The sequence below is a fragment of the Mytilus californianus genome, unplaced genomic scaffold (assembly GCF_021869535.1).
Source record: "Mytilus californianus isolate M0D057914Y unplaced genomic scaffold, xbMytCali1.0.p SCAF_7, whole genome shotgun sequence".
NCBI classification, from domain to species: Eukaryota; Metazoa; Mollusca; class Bivalvia; order Mytilida; family Mytilidae; genus Mytilus; species Mytilus californianus.
In genome coordinates, this window is record NW_026262723.1 from 17867958 (window position 1) to 17883147 (window position 15190).

At 32.5% G+C, this 15190-nt stretch overlaps 1 protein-coding gene across 1 annotated transcript in view; it reads left to right on the top strand.

Moving 5' to 3' along the window:
• LOC127709287 (dynein beta chain, ciliary-like) overlaps nt 1-15190 on the top strand; it is a 55296-nt gene that overhangs the window by 38711 nt on the left and 1395 nt on the right. Inside the window, exons 34-46 of the mRNA XM_052214745.1 lie at nt 155-940; nt 1488-1649; nt 2845-3339; nt 3811-3957; nt 4777-6237; nt 6912-7082; nt 8007-8129; nt 8625-8818; nt 11228-11504; nt 11833-12060; nt 13085-13396; nt 13627-13869; nt 14520-14708. Coding sequence (XP_052070705.1) covers nt 155-940; nt 1488-1649; nt 2845-3339; nt 3811-3957; nt 4777-6237; nt 6912-7082; nt 8007-8129; nt 8625-8818; nt 11228-11504; nt 11833-12060; nt 13085-13396; nt 13627-13869; nt 14520-14708 — 4788 coding nt within the window. The remainder of the gene's footprint in view (nt 1-154; nt 941-1487; nt 1650-2844; nt 3340-3810; nt 3958-4776; nt 6238-6911; nt 7083-8006; nt 8130-8624; nt 8819-11227; nt 11505-11832; nt 12061-13084; nt 13397-13626; nt 13870-14519; nt 14709-15190) is intronic.

Below are 15190 nucleotides of genomic sequence, written 5' to 3' on the forward strand. Positions count from 1 at the left end.
TTTTTCTTCATCAATGATATACTTTGAAAATGTACACACTTGAATAAACTGTAATTAACAAATCCACAAAGATATGGTAACATAAAATTGATATGTTTACATCAAACTGGATAAATTATTTTTACATATTCACTATTGTTTAAATATTTTGTAGGGAATTCTGTTTGCCATGCCAGATGCTGCTAAAACCCAAGTAGACCTGGTCCGATTGTGGCAACACGAGGCTGAGAGAGTGTATAGGGACAAACTAGTCGATGAAAAGGACTTAGAGGCTTATGACAAACTTATAAAAGATGTAATCAAAAAATCATTTGAAGACATCGAGGAAGCAGCCTTGGTTAAAAATCCTCTTATTTATTGTCACTTTGCTCAGGGAATAGGAGACCCTAAATACTATTTGGTTGACGACTTCCAGAGCTTAAACAAAATTTTGGTTGAATCCTTGGATAATTATAATGAACTAAATGCTGCTATGAATCTTGTACTTTTTGCTGACGCTATGAGCCATATTTGTAGAATCAACAGAATTCTGGAATCACCACGAGGCAACGCTCTATTGATTGGTGTAGGTGGTAGCGGTAAGCAGAGTTTATCACGTCTGGCAGCCTTCATCAGCAGTTTGGATGTGTTCCAGATAACCCTGAGAAAAGGTTACAGCATTGCTGATTTGAAACTTGATATTTCTGCCCTCTACATTAAGACTGGATTGAAAGGCATGGGAATGGTTTTCTTAATGACAGATGCCCAAGTAGCAGATGAAAGATTTCTTGTATTGATCAACGATCTGTTAGCTTCCGGTGAAATTCCTGATCTTTTCCCAGATGACGAAGTTGAAAATATTATAAATGGTGTAAGAAATGAAGTTAAAGGCATGGGATTAGAAGATTCCCGGGAAAACTGCTGGAACTTTTTCATTGATAGAGTCAGAAGGATGTTGAAGGTAAACTAGACTGTCAAGCTGGTTATTCTGTTAACCAACTTATATTCACGGGATACTTGATCTTGCATTTGTCCATTTTCAGCTGACTTTGTTATGATTTTATTTTTACAGTTTTCTGATTTTTTTGATGTATTGATATTGATACCCAAGATTTACATTTTCGTGTCCAGTTATATATTCCTTAATTTTCTGCTGCAGAAATAAGCTACAGTAATGTGTAGTATTAACTTATATTTTTAAGGCAAAGTCTTTTCAAAAACAGCTCAGTTTGGAAAAACGAATAGATTACCAAATAGTTGCTCAAAAGACAGCACCAAACTTACAATAGACTCTTCAAAAACACTGCATATCATTTCGTCACTACAATATCAACACAATTTCTTATTTAGATGACAGAAACTGTCATTTGTTAGCTAAAAAAAAAAAGAAATCGTAATAGCAGTTGATAAAAACAAATTTAAAAGTGAAAAAAAGATACCAAGTGGGCAATCGGTAATTGCTGTTTGAAAGATAGGCTGACATATATTGATTATCTGTTTATTTGTAGGTTGTTTTGTGTTTCTCTCCTGTCGGTTCTACTCTCAGAGTAAGAAGTCGTAAGTTCCCAGCCGTAACCAACTGTACATGTATTGATTGGTTCCACGAATGGCCTGTAGAAGCTCTCAATTCTGTGTCAGCAAGGTTCTTAGAAGATATAGAAATGTTAAATGTAAGTTTGTAAATAAATCACTTATTTGAGTATTTTATTTTCAGAACACACCCTTTTCTCATCAATTTATTTTCACATCTCAATAAATATGGGTTTACATATTTAAAAAATGCTGAATAATAATACCAAATATGTGATGTGCATGTATGATGGTTTTATTTTTACAGTAAATATTCATTTTGAATAGGGAAATATACATCTTAGTCATTTTCAATCCCTTGGAAAAAAGTGAAATAACAAAAATACCAAACTCTAAAGGAAATTCCTTTATGAAATGGCAAAAATACAAAGCTCAAACACATTAAACGAATGGAATCACAACTGTCATATTCCTGACTTGGTACAGGCATTTCTTAATGTAGAACATGGTGGATTAAACCGGATTTTATAGCTAGCTAAACCTCTCATTTATATGACAGTCGCAAAGAATTCAATTATTTTAAAATATTTCATGCCTTAAAGAAACATAATCCAAATTTTCATTCCAGTTAATGAAAGAAAATGTGAATCTAATAACATTACGAAATAAAAAATGAAAGACAAAAAAATGTACTCTTCATTCCTTGTTTGTTATTTGGTTCACATTATTTTTAATTGATATTTTCAAATATTTTTTATAGCTGTAATATCTACATTTTACCAAATGGGTCACCATACAAAAAGCTAAATCATGACAAGATGTTTGTTATAAAGATACATTCAAGAACTATATGAAATTTTTTTTAAAAAGATAGAAAAAAAAATTTCTTAGATATAACGACTTGCTTCTAGAAAGAGATTTAAATGAGTTGAAAAACTTGATTCGAGAAATTTAGAGACGTTTTAGATAACTTCTACCAGAGCAATTTAGATTAAAATATATCCATTCAGTATTTTCCTCAGAATTTTCAAATAGAATCATTTAGTTGCTGAAATTTATGACATCAGAGTAAACCAAATCGTAAGATGAATCCTTAGAGATATTCTCTTCTTATATGATCAGTGATGAATTACTGGAATAAGGTATCGTGTTGTTATGATGCCATAGGGAGAAGATTGCCATTTTGTAAATTCTGGTAGCTCTTATGATGGAACTGTCCTTTTTCACCTAAATATCAGGAAGTAGAGGCCTTCTTTATATAATAAAATACATAATACAACTTTTTTTTATAATAAATTAAACAATTTGAATTGACCATTGTACAATATTTTACAGCCTGAGATGAGAGAATCCATTTCTAAGTTTATGGGATATGTACATACATCTGTCAATGAGATGTCCCATACTTATCTTACAAATGAACGAAGATACAATTACACCACACCTAAGAGCTTCTTAGAACAGATCAAGCTGTACCAGAACTTACTAGAAAAACAGAACGTAGACTTACAAGGCAAAATAGTCCGTCTAGAAAATGGTCTGGAAAAATTGAGAAGCACAGCCACACAAGTATCTGATCTGAAAGCTAAATTAGCTGCACAGGAAGTTGAGTTAGCACAGAAGAACGAGGATGCAAATAAACTTATTACTGTTGTTGGTGCTGAGACAGAGAAAGTATCGAAGGAGAAGGCTATTGCTGATGGGGAAGAAAAGAAAGTTACAAAAATTAATGAAGAAGTCAGTAAGAAACAGAAGGAATGTGAAAAAGATTTAGAAAAAGCTGAACCAGCTTTGGCAGCTGCTGTAGAAGCTTTAAATACCCTGAACAAGGTAGTTACAGTTTTATAGGACATTTTTTTTCATATGAAACCACTTGAACAGAGGACGGTACACAGTCAAAAAAAGACTCAAACATGCTTGAAGCCGTTTCTGTTTTGATTATATTTCATCTCCGTTTTTAAACTTACTTTTATAAACACTAAGTGCACTCTATCGAAAAAAAAGTTACTGCCATGAAATTGTACTAAAGTATAGATAATGTCAAGATTCAGGTCAACACCTCTCATGGAGAAAAGTTGGCAGGTTTGTAAGGGAGACAATTGTTCCTCTTTCTTTTAAAAAAATTAATGATAGGAACAAATTTTTCTTGTTTTTTTTTTAAGAAATAGGCAAATCTATAAATTTTGGAAATGAATAACTCGTTAAAAAGACAGTACCTAAAAATTGTAAGGAATACTCAGTATAGTAAAACAGCTAATGTCAAGTTGATGTCAATTATACCAAGATTTTTCTTTATTTTAGACAAATTTAACAGAATTGAAATCTTTTGGTTCCCCTCCACCAGCTGTTATAAATGTATTAGGTGCTGTTATGTGTTTACTTGCACCAGGAGGAAAAGTACCCAAAGATAAAAGTTGGAAATCTGCAAAGAGTTCAGTAATGAACAAGGTAAGAGTGTTGTCTTGAACAAGGTAGGGGTAAAATTAGAGATATTGTCGAACATTCATAAATATGATCAGAATAAGAATTAGAACAAATATGAAGTATGAGGGAGATAAGAATACATGTGTGGTGAATGTTGTAGGAGTACAGTCATGTACAATGTAAACTTTAGAACAGTCATGAACAATGTTAACTTGAGAACAGTCATGTACAATGTAAACTTGAGAACAGTCATGAACAATGTTAACTTGAGAACAGTCATGAATAATGTTAACTTGAGAACAGTCATGAACAATATAAACTTGAGAACAGTCATGAACAATGTAAACTTGAGAACAGTCATGAAAAATGGAAACTAGAGAAAAGTCATTAACAATGAAAGCTACAGAACAGTCCTGAACAAAGTTAAAAAATACAGTTAATTAACAATATTTTGATACTGTCTCATCCACCTAACTGTGCTTGTACTTACTGAATTCATTAACCAATCATGATAATAGTATGAAAGAACCAATGTAATATATTTTTGGTCATATAGCTCTTCAACTGGTTCTTATACATCCTTGGCTTTCAAATATTCGGCTTTGAACGATCCTGATGAAGATAAATCCGGAAAAGCACTTCGGACGCATGCAATTTATAAAGTTTTGTTTTCATTTTTTAATCAAACTGAATTCAGAATATTTTTTACATTTGTTTTTAACAGTTTTTATGGAAATTTATTATTGATGATCTGAAATATTACTTCCATTAAAGTAGATTATCAGCCCTTGATTAATAATTCATGGTTGAACAAATTGATGATCGATATTCTTTGTATTACAGATTGATCTTTTCCTGGACAATCTTGTGAATTATGACAAAGACAACATCCACGAGAACTGTCAGAAGGCAGTCCAACCTTATCTCGCTGACCCAGAGTTCAATCCAGATTTTGTCAGAGGCAAGTCCTTCGCTGCTTCAGGTCTTTGCTCATGGGTCATAAATATTATGTCTTACTTTGAAGTTTACTGTACTGTTGAACCAAAACGTATTGCTTTAGCACAAGCTAATGCTGAGTTACAAGCTGCAACAGAAAAATTACGTCAAATTAGAGCAAAATTGGCTCAGCTGGAAGCAGATTTGGCTAAACTGACAGCAGAATTTGAAAAAGCTACAAATGAAAAAATCAAATGCCAACAAGAAGCAGATATGACTGCCAAAACTATTGAGCTGGCCAATAGATTAGTTGGAGGGTTAGCATCAGAGAATGTTCGTTGGGCTGAGTCAATCAGCAACTTCAAGGAACAAGAAAAAACTCTCCCAGGTGATGTATTACTTACCACTGCATTTGTATCTTATGTTGGTTGCTTCACAAAACAGTACCGTTTAGATCTTATGGAAGGACATTGGGTACCCTTCCTGAAAGGACTGAAGTTCCCAATTCCAGTTACTGAAGGTTTAGATCCACTCTTTTTGCTAACAGATGATGCTCAGATAGCTTCTTGGAACAACGAAAATCTCCCAAGTGACAGAATGTCATCTGAAAATGCCACCATATTGACAAACTGTGAAAGATGGCCACTGATGATAGATCCTCAGTTACAAGGTATTAAATGGATCAAAACCAGATATGGTAATGATCTTAAAATCATTCGTCTTGGACAGAAGGGTTATCTTGATGCTATTGAAAAGGCTGTGTCCAATGGCGAAGTTGTTCTTATTGAAAACATTGGAGAAACCGTTGATCCTGTGTTAGATCCTTTGATTGGTCGTAACACAATCAAGAAAGGTCGTGCTATCAGGATCGGTGACAAGGAAGTAGATTACCATCCAGAATTTAAGTTGATCTTGCAAACTAAATTGGCAAACCCACATTACCAACCAGAAATGCAAGCTCAGACGACTCTTATCAACTTTACTGTCACTAGAGATGGGTTGGAAGATCAGTTGTTGGCAGCTGTCGTCAGCAAGGAAAGACCCGATTTAGAAAAACTCAAAGGTGATTTGACCCGACAACAGAATCAGTTCAAGATCACACTGAAAGAACTTGAAGATTCTCTTTTGGCTCGTTTGTCTGCTGCTGAAGGCAACTTCCTCGGTGACTATGCTCTTGTTGAAAATCTGGAACATACCAAGAGAACTGCAGCAGAAATTGAAGTGAAAGCAGAACAAGCTAAGAAAACAGAAATAGACATTAACTTGGCTAGAGAGAATTACCGACCTGCTGCAGCTAGGGCATCGCTGTTGTACTTCATCTTGAATGACTTGAACAAAATACATCCAATGTACCAGTTCTCACTCAAGGTAAATTGTTGTCTAAAGGCTCTTTTCCATGTATATATTTTAAAGGTTTTTCTAAATAGTAAATCTTAGTTTGTGTATTTGTGGAGATTGGTTGATTATTGTTTGCTTTATGTCCAGTTGCAATTACTTCATGCATACCTGTATTGAGGACTAAGTATAGAAAGATATCATGTAATCAACCTTGTAAAATCTGCACTGGTACATTGTCTGCTCCACTTTTTTGCCACTGAAATACAAACTAAAAACTTGAGTCAATTTTTGAAAATGACTAGTGAAACTCCAGTAATTTAAAATCATGTTTTATTGTTTGCGGTACTTTCATGTAGAGTAGAATTTGAAAATGCTTCTAGAACACTTCATGAGTGTTAAAATAAGTCAAAATCACAAAATACAATTTTGAACAATTGTGTTTGACAGTAACTGATAATAATGCTACTTTACTGTTATTTTGCATAATTGTAGAGGAATTTTGATACCCGAGATTTCGTTAAGCCCTCCTTCCAACGTAAAGCTGAACAATCTAAAGAAAAAAACTACAGCTTTTACTGATATTTTCACTTCAGTACATAACAGAAGCAATAAGACCACTCGTACAGTCAATGAAAATATGAATAGGCTTACATATGATTTTAAAACTCAATCAAAATGTTTTTAAATCTGCTTTTGTTTTTCAGGCCTTCAGTATTGTATTTGAGAAAGCTATAGACAGAGCTGAAGCCTCAGAAGAATTAAAAATAAGAGTGGACAACTTAATTGACTGTATTACATATTCTGTGTTCATGTATACCGCTAGAGGTCTGTTTACAAGGGACAAGATTATATTCACAGCACAGATGACATTCCAGGTAAAAATAAAACTGTTTAATGATTACATTGATGTTTTGTTCAAAAATTTATGTGTCCTTTGGTAATTGCGATTGTTGAACTATGGACAAAAATGTGAGATTAATTATTCAGATTTCTAAAATTACGCATACAAATAATTGTATAAAATTTTAAAATTAAAGTTTTTATTTTTATGAAACCTATCATATTACAATTTTCGTAATAAGAAAGAAATGACAAATTATTTTGACTTTACAGTACTCGTTAAGAAGATATGATGAAAACTTCTATGTTGTTCAATTTATATATCGCATTAATGTAGAATCCTTGTTTTACATAATTGGTTTCTCAGTATTTTTAGTCTTTAGCATATCTGATGAGGATTATTTGACAGAAACATGTTTGGTGTGCATCATGTGTTTATGTTAGAACTGTTTGAACCATAAAGGTCAGACATGCTCAATGCATTCAATTCACTCTCAAAATATTTAACACAGGATCTCAAAACAAATCAGATACAAAAAAATCAAAATAAAGTCAAACTTAAAAAGAAGATAATAAGTTCAATGAAACTAGCTAAAAAAAAGAGAGGTGAAGGATACCAAAGGGATATTCAAACTCATAAGTCAAAAACTAACTGACAATGCCATGGCAAGAAACAAAAAACAAACAAAAGACAAACAATAGTATACAAAACACAACATAGAAAACTAGACAGAGCAACACGAACCCCACAAAAACAAATTAAAGATAGAGAAAATTAAGTGAAAGAAATGTTTTTATCTAAATTTATTTATATAGCCATGCATGTACATGTTCTTTGCATAAATTACCACCCTGAAATACAAGAATTTCTACTTAAAATCAATTTTCTCAAAAATAAAGCATTTTGTTAATAATTAATGCAGTTCTTATAAATTTAAATTGATGATTTTATCTTTCAGGTTTTGTTGATGTCTAAAGATATAAACCCTGCAGAACTGGATTTCCTTCTAAGATTCCCTATTGTACAGAATGTTACCAGTCCAGTAGATTTCATGAATAATAACAGCTGGGGAGGAATTAAGGTTAGTAAATCATTTATATTTTAGTGGGGAAGGTTATTTAGTCCTTCAGAAGACAGAACCAATGACTGAAAATTTGGTAACTAATTTTTTTTGCTCCGGATGCAGCATTAGAAGAAAAAGACTGGTAACAATAGAATAAGCTCTTAGTTGGAATAAAGAACGTTGGTTGCCTTGTATTTGTTAGGACTGTTACTTTGTGAACATTCACATTAAATATTTTTGGGGTTCTCTTAGCACACTATTTCAGTCCACTGGACTCAGCATGTTGGGATTGATTCTTGTTTTGGAACAATGAACTCTTGGTGTGTAATGTAAAACAAAAAACAATCTTGAAATCTCTACTTATTGTTTCTGTTCAAGTATATCATTATTGTTACAAAATTTGAAGAGTAATTTGATATAATTTTGATGTGTACGATTTGAAATAAAAAAAAAAAAAAACTTGGCCAAAAATTGCAAATACTTGTACCTTAAAGTGTTTTGATTTTATTTCAGGCAATGGCTAACATGGATGAGTTCCGTAATTTGGATCGTGACATTGAAGGATCTGCTAAGAGATGGAAAAAGTTTGTAGAAAGTGAGGCACCAGAAAAGGAAAAATTCCCACAAGAATGGAAAAATAAGTCTTCCCTGCAGAAACTCTGTATGATGAGAGCTCTGAGACCTGACAGAATGACTTATGCTGTGACGTAAGTATGCAAGGAGACTTGTAGTGTTTAAACTAGAAGCCATTCCTGTGTTAACTCAATTATTTATAAATGATCAATTTTATATGAATTTGGTTAAATATACTTACCACAATTTACATTTATATTATATAGAATATGTTTGCCTTCATAACATGTTCTCATCACAATTAACTAAGTGATTAAAAATACATCCATGAGATGTACTCACCTACGTCATAATTTACCTGTGTACATACAGTAACTACAGTTTTAATTTTTGCGTTCAAGTAAACGCATGTTCTTGTCAACAAGGATTTTTAACAGTCGTACTGTTGAAAATCCTTATGTTTTATACAAATATTATTTGAATTTGGAATATCGTTTTACGATTAATTCAATGGGATTATCGTTTACGCTTTTGATATGAGCATTTCGTCAATATTACGAGTCTGTAACAACAACGGCCTAGAAATTAACATTTGTTTAGCTGCCATTTTCAAACACTTCGACAGGTGCGATGAAAGTCAGAACTTTTATCATTTATGTCAAAATCGTACATGTTAAATGAGTACGCCGTTTAAAAAAGAAACAGATGTTAAAATCTACTTCCATGCTGACCTAATTTTAGAGCAATCTACGAAAAGGGTCAAGTGGAAAGTTCGGAAAGAGGTTATTGTTTACACAGTAAACACAACACTATATAACAATCAGAATAGGTATTTTGACCAGATCTGATTATATTACTGTGGATAATGTTCCGTATAGGGGGCATAGACCATTATTGTAATTAGAACCTAAAGTGGTTAAACAAATTACAATCAGAATAGGGAATTTGCCCAGATCTGACTACATGTATTTGTATTTGGTATTTGGATAAAGTTCCCTACAGGGAGCGTAGACCAAAATTGTTACTAGAACTTAAGGTGGTTGCATGAATTACAATTAGAATAGGGAATTTGCCCAGATCTGACTATGTATATTTGGATAACGTTCCCTACAGGGAGCGTAGACCATTATTGTTACTAGAATCTTGAGTGGTTAAATGAATTACAATCAGAATAGGGAGTTTGCCCTAATCTGACTATGTATATTTGGATAACGTTCCCATAGACCATTATTGTTACTAGAACCTTGAGTGGTTAAATGAATTACAATCAGAATAGGGAGTTTGCCCTAATCTGACTATGTATATTTGGATAACATTCCCATAGACCATTATTGTTACTAGAACCTTGAGTGGTTAAATGAATTACAATCAGAATAGGGAGTTTGCCCTAATCTGACTATGTATATTTGGATAACGTTCCCATAGACCATTTTTTCATAGAACCTTGAGTGGTTAAATGAATTACAATCAGAATAGGGAGTTTGCCCTAATCTTACTATGTATATTTGGATAATGTTCCCGTAGACCATTATTGTTACTAGAACCTTGAGTGGTTGAATGAATTACAATCAGAATAGGGAGTTTGCCCTAATCTGACTATGTACAATCCACCACCAACCCTAGAATAAATTCAGTTTTTTGTTCACACAATTGTAATTATTCAATTAAACGACAAATTAAAACTGAAGTTACTGTATGTTACACAGGTAAATTATGACGTAGGTGAGTACATCTCATGTATGTATTTTTAATCACGTAGTTAAGAGAACATGTTATAAAGGAATATAAATGTAAATTCATGGTAAGTATATTTAACCATATAAATTCATATAAAATCTCTTCTTGAGATTTCAAAAATAACCATTTTATTTGAATTCTATGAAAAACAATTTTTCAGAAAAGTCACCTGATTAAACTTAAACTCCCAGGAGCAGCACTGATTATGAACATCTGAAAAGTTTTTCAACAGCTCTTAAAATAGTGGTATTAATTGAAGATTATACTTAGAATGGCTATGGAATATTTCCGTTTCAGATATCAACAAAACAGGGAACAAAATTTAAACTTTCTATGTCGTGGAAGTCTCAAAATATGATGTAATTAGTTCTTATGCATCAAAGTATGTGAAAGTTTGGTGAGGCATGAAACATTTGCAATCAACAATGAATTTCCTGTATAAGCCCATGGGCCCATGCAGCTTTTATTTGTATTGGACCAGGATGAAAAGCTGTATTAATATCAACAGAGTGACTTCATCATTTTATTTAATCATATTTTTTTTTATTAAAAGATCATATGGTGCTCATTGTATAGCCAATCCTAAAAAATAAGTTAAGGCTAAACATTATAATTGAATTCAGATTTTGCCTATTTTTTCAAGTGAAAAAAATAAACCACATTGCTATTTTACCAATTTGCATCAAATGCTGTGAATAGTGAGCTTCAAGCACCAAAAATATGTGAAATAAGAATTGGTAACAAGTAGAAATAACCCTTTACAACCCTCTACAGTGTTTGTTTAAGACATTATCATTATTTTTCAGTGACTTTGTAACAGAAAAGCTTGGTACAAAATACACTGAGGGAAGAAGTGTGGAATTTTCTAAATCATTTGAAGAATCTGGTCCATCCTCACCAATATTTTTCATCTTGTCTCCTGGTGTCAATCCACTGAAGGATGTGGAAATGCATGGTAAAAAGATTGGATTTACTGATGACAACAAAAACTTCCATAACATATCACTAGGACAAGGACAAGAAGTTGTTGCTGAACAGGCCCTTGATATTGCAGCTAAAGATGGACACTGGGTCATTTTACAGGTGTGCATGCTCATGTTGAGAAATGTAGCTTTTATTCCTGAAAATATTATTTGCTAATATTGCTTATGAGATCAAACATAGGAGATAATCTGAGAAATCTAAGTACAAAAAACTAAAAAAAGACTGCCTGCTTCAACTTCAAAATAAAAAGAGAAATTTCTTTTAAATGACCTTGTATAAAATATTAATGTTATTACTTTTTCTCCCATAAATTGAAAAAAAAATCTATATTATAATTAAACAAGAATAAAAATATGACTGTTAATTCATAACTTCTGCACTCACTTAAACCAGTTGATTTTTTTATGTGGCATATCATATATTTCAGAATGTTCATTTAGTGCAGAAATGGCTATCTACACTAGAGAAGAAACTGGAAACATACAGTGAAGAAAGCCATGCAGATTATCGTGTGTTTATAAGTGCTGAGCCAGCAGCTACTGTTGACTCCCATATTATTCCACAAGGTATCCTAGAGGCAGCTATTAAAATCACCAACGAACCACCAACTGGCATGTTTGCTAATCTTCATAAAGCTTTGGACAACTTTAATCAGGTAATTTCTTTACTTTTCAATTTTTAGAACTACTAACTAGTAATCAAAATTAAAGACCAATTGTGCCTTATTCTTTAAAGATGGTTTTATTATATTACACTTTTTTCTCTTACATATTAATTCTTCTATTTGAACTGCAAGACAACCACCAGTGGTAGAATGCTCACCTCAAGTGCTCAAGATCTTTTGTTTGACCCCTAGCTAGGTCAAACATAAAACTTATGAATTGGTATTTCCTGCTACTCTTCCAAGCACATGCCATGTAGGAATATTTGTGTGAGAATATTTTTTTGTAGTAGAAAATCATCATGTTGACTGTTACCTTGTTAGATAGAGCTTTTCAGGACATCAGGATTAAGCTGTTTAATCTTAGGGAATAGACAGTTAAATGGTTTAGAATTTGAGAATTTGGAATTTAATTATATAGGGTTGTGGGAACAGACACAGTATTTTCATGGGAATTCAGGATTTGGCAATTATTTTCTCAGGAATTTGGGATGAAACCCTCCTACCCCCCATCCCATTGTTAATGAGCATGTAAACTTATTTTTTATATATTCAACAAATTGGTTCACACTTTCCATTGGCATGTTCTTTGAGATTAAGATAATGAATTTAAAGAAACATGCATGTCCATGCTCTTGTTTTTGAAATATAAGCATTTAAAAATTTGGCCAGAAACAGAAGTTTTCTGTATTTTAAAAAAGACATGTTTTCACTGTCAAATCTTTTAATGAATAACCAAGAATTAACCAGATTTGGCAGGGATGTAGTTAAAGATACATTTAATGAAATCATGTAAAGAAAACTGGGTTGATTGGGCAAAATTTTCTAATGCTTTTAAATAGAAAAAGTAATCCTTGGCTTTCAATTATTTGACTTTGAGCTTTTGAAAGTAAATCCAGAAAAGCGCTTTGGACGCATGAAATTGTTTTCATTTAAAAAACAAAAACACAAATACCTTAAAATTAACATTATTGAACTTTTTCAAGTTAAATCAAAATTGATTTTCCTTTTTTTCTAGGACACTTTGGAGATGTGTGCAAGAGAGAGTGAGTTCAAGAGCATCTTATTTTCACTATGTTACTTCCATGCCGTTGTCTGTGAGAGACGTAAGTTTGGACCCCAGGGCTGGAACAGAGTGTACCCATACAACACTGGAGATTTGACAATCAGTGCTATGGTCTTGTACAATTACTTAGAGGCTAACACCAAAGTTCCATGGGAAGATCTGAGATATCTGTTTGGTGAGATTATGTACGGTGGACACATCACTGATGACTGGGACAGACGTCTCTGTAAGACTTACCTAGAAGTCTACATGCATCCAGACATGGTAAGTTTATAGCATAAAACTTTCATATGTTCACCAATATTCTTGCAACAGGTTGTTTGAAAGTCAATTTTTAAACTATAGTTATATACATTAAGATAAATAGTGCCTTTTTGAAAGACCTTGCTCCAGGTTACTTAAGCTTGAGATACAGGTTCCTGTTTAAAACATGGTTCAGTTTTATAGGTTTAATTGTTATATAAACAAACTAATAATGAATTCTCTATTTTTAGCTTGATGGTGAATTATACCTTGCTCCAGGATTCCCCATCCCACCAAACTCTGATTACAAGGGATACCACGCTTTCATTGATGAATGTTTGCCACAAGAAAGTCCATATTTATATGGCCTCCATCCAAACGCTGAGATTGAATTCTTGACAACGACATCTGAGAACCTGTTCAGAACTGTATTTGAGATGCAGCCTAGAGATGCTGGAGCTTCTGCTGGTACTGGAGTTAGTAGGGAAGAAAAGGTCTGTATTTACAGTTGATTTACCCCTTAAACACCTCCTGACATCCCTTTTGAATAAAGAAATGCAGATTTTTAAGCTACTTCATTAGCATACCACAGCAACATCCCTTAACAGCCCTAAATCAGCTGACATTCATCTTGATTTTCCCGTCGATTCATTATAATTTGTGGGTTTATTGTGGATATACATGAACAACAAATTTAAGTGCTGAACAAAGTATAAATTTCATATAAGCTTGTATACACTATTTGTCAAGAATCCAAAATAAAGTATCTATGAAAATTGCCATATACAACTATATTTTTAAGAATCACTAAAGTCAGGTCAGATCTCGAACTATAATAAGATATCTATTACAAAATGCAGCCAAACTCTAATATAAAGCTATGGGTATTAAAAAAAAAAATTATCATTAGAAATTCCTCAAATTATTGTGGAAAATATAGATATGAATAAAGATAAATGATAAATAAGCAGTCTTCATATAAATAAAAGAAGAACTTGATTAACATCAACTGATATGAGACAGCAACCCACCAACAATAGTTTACTATTTTACTGAAATTAAAATAGAAACATGGCCATACCATACAACAAGCTCTAATTACTGATAACATTATTTTATACTTTATTTTTTAATTTATTTTTAGATCAAGAGTATTTTGGATGAGATAGTTGAGAAACTACCTGATGAGTTTAACATGTTAGAGGTGATGGCTAAAGTTCCTTTGGAAGAGAGGACACCATATGTTGTTGTAGCCTTCCAGGAGTGTGAGAGAATGAATGGTCTGACCTCAGAAATTAGACGGACACTTAAAGAACTGGACCTTGGATTAAAGGTAACTTACCAAATTTTTTTGTTTAGCAGAGTGGTTCATCTCACATGTAGAAAATATAAATATAACGGGATGGGGGTTATATGTCAATGAGACAACAACCCAATGTCACCAATTAGCAAATGAAATTGTAGAGGTCAAACAATAGACAGGTGTCAAGCTCTAAATTATCCAGAGTTTTGAATAATCCATATACAGTTGGGGCTGAATTGTTGCTACACATAAATGGAAAGTTTAAAATGGGAAAATTTAGTTGAATAAGAATTGCTTAATTTCTGTACATTTATAAGTTTTAAAAGAAAATTAACAAAAATAAAGAAATTTACTGTACTGGTAAATAAGCTGGTTTTATCTTATAAAGTCTGATAAAACCAACTGCTTAAAAAGACTTTTAATCATACATATGTTTTTGATTGAATGGTGCAAAAATAGAATGTTTATGTAAAAATTATGTTTATTTGATAACGAGACTAAAAACCTGAGTT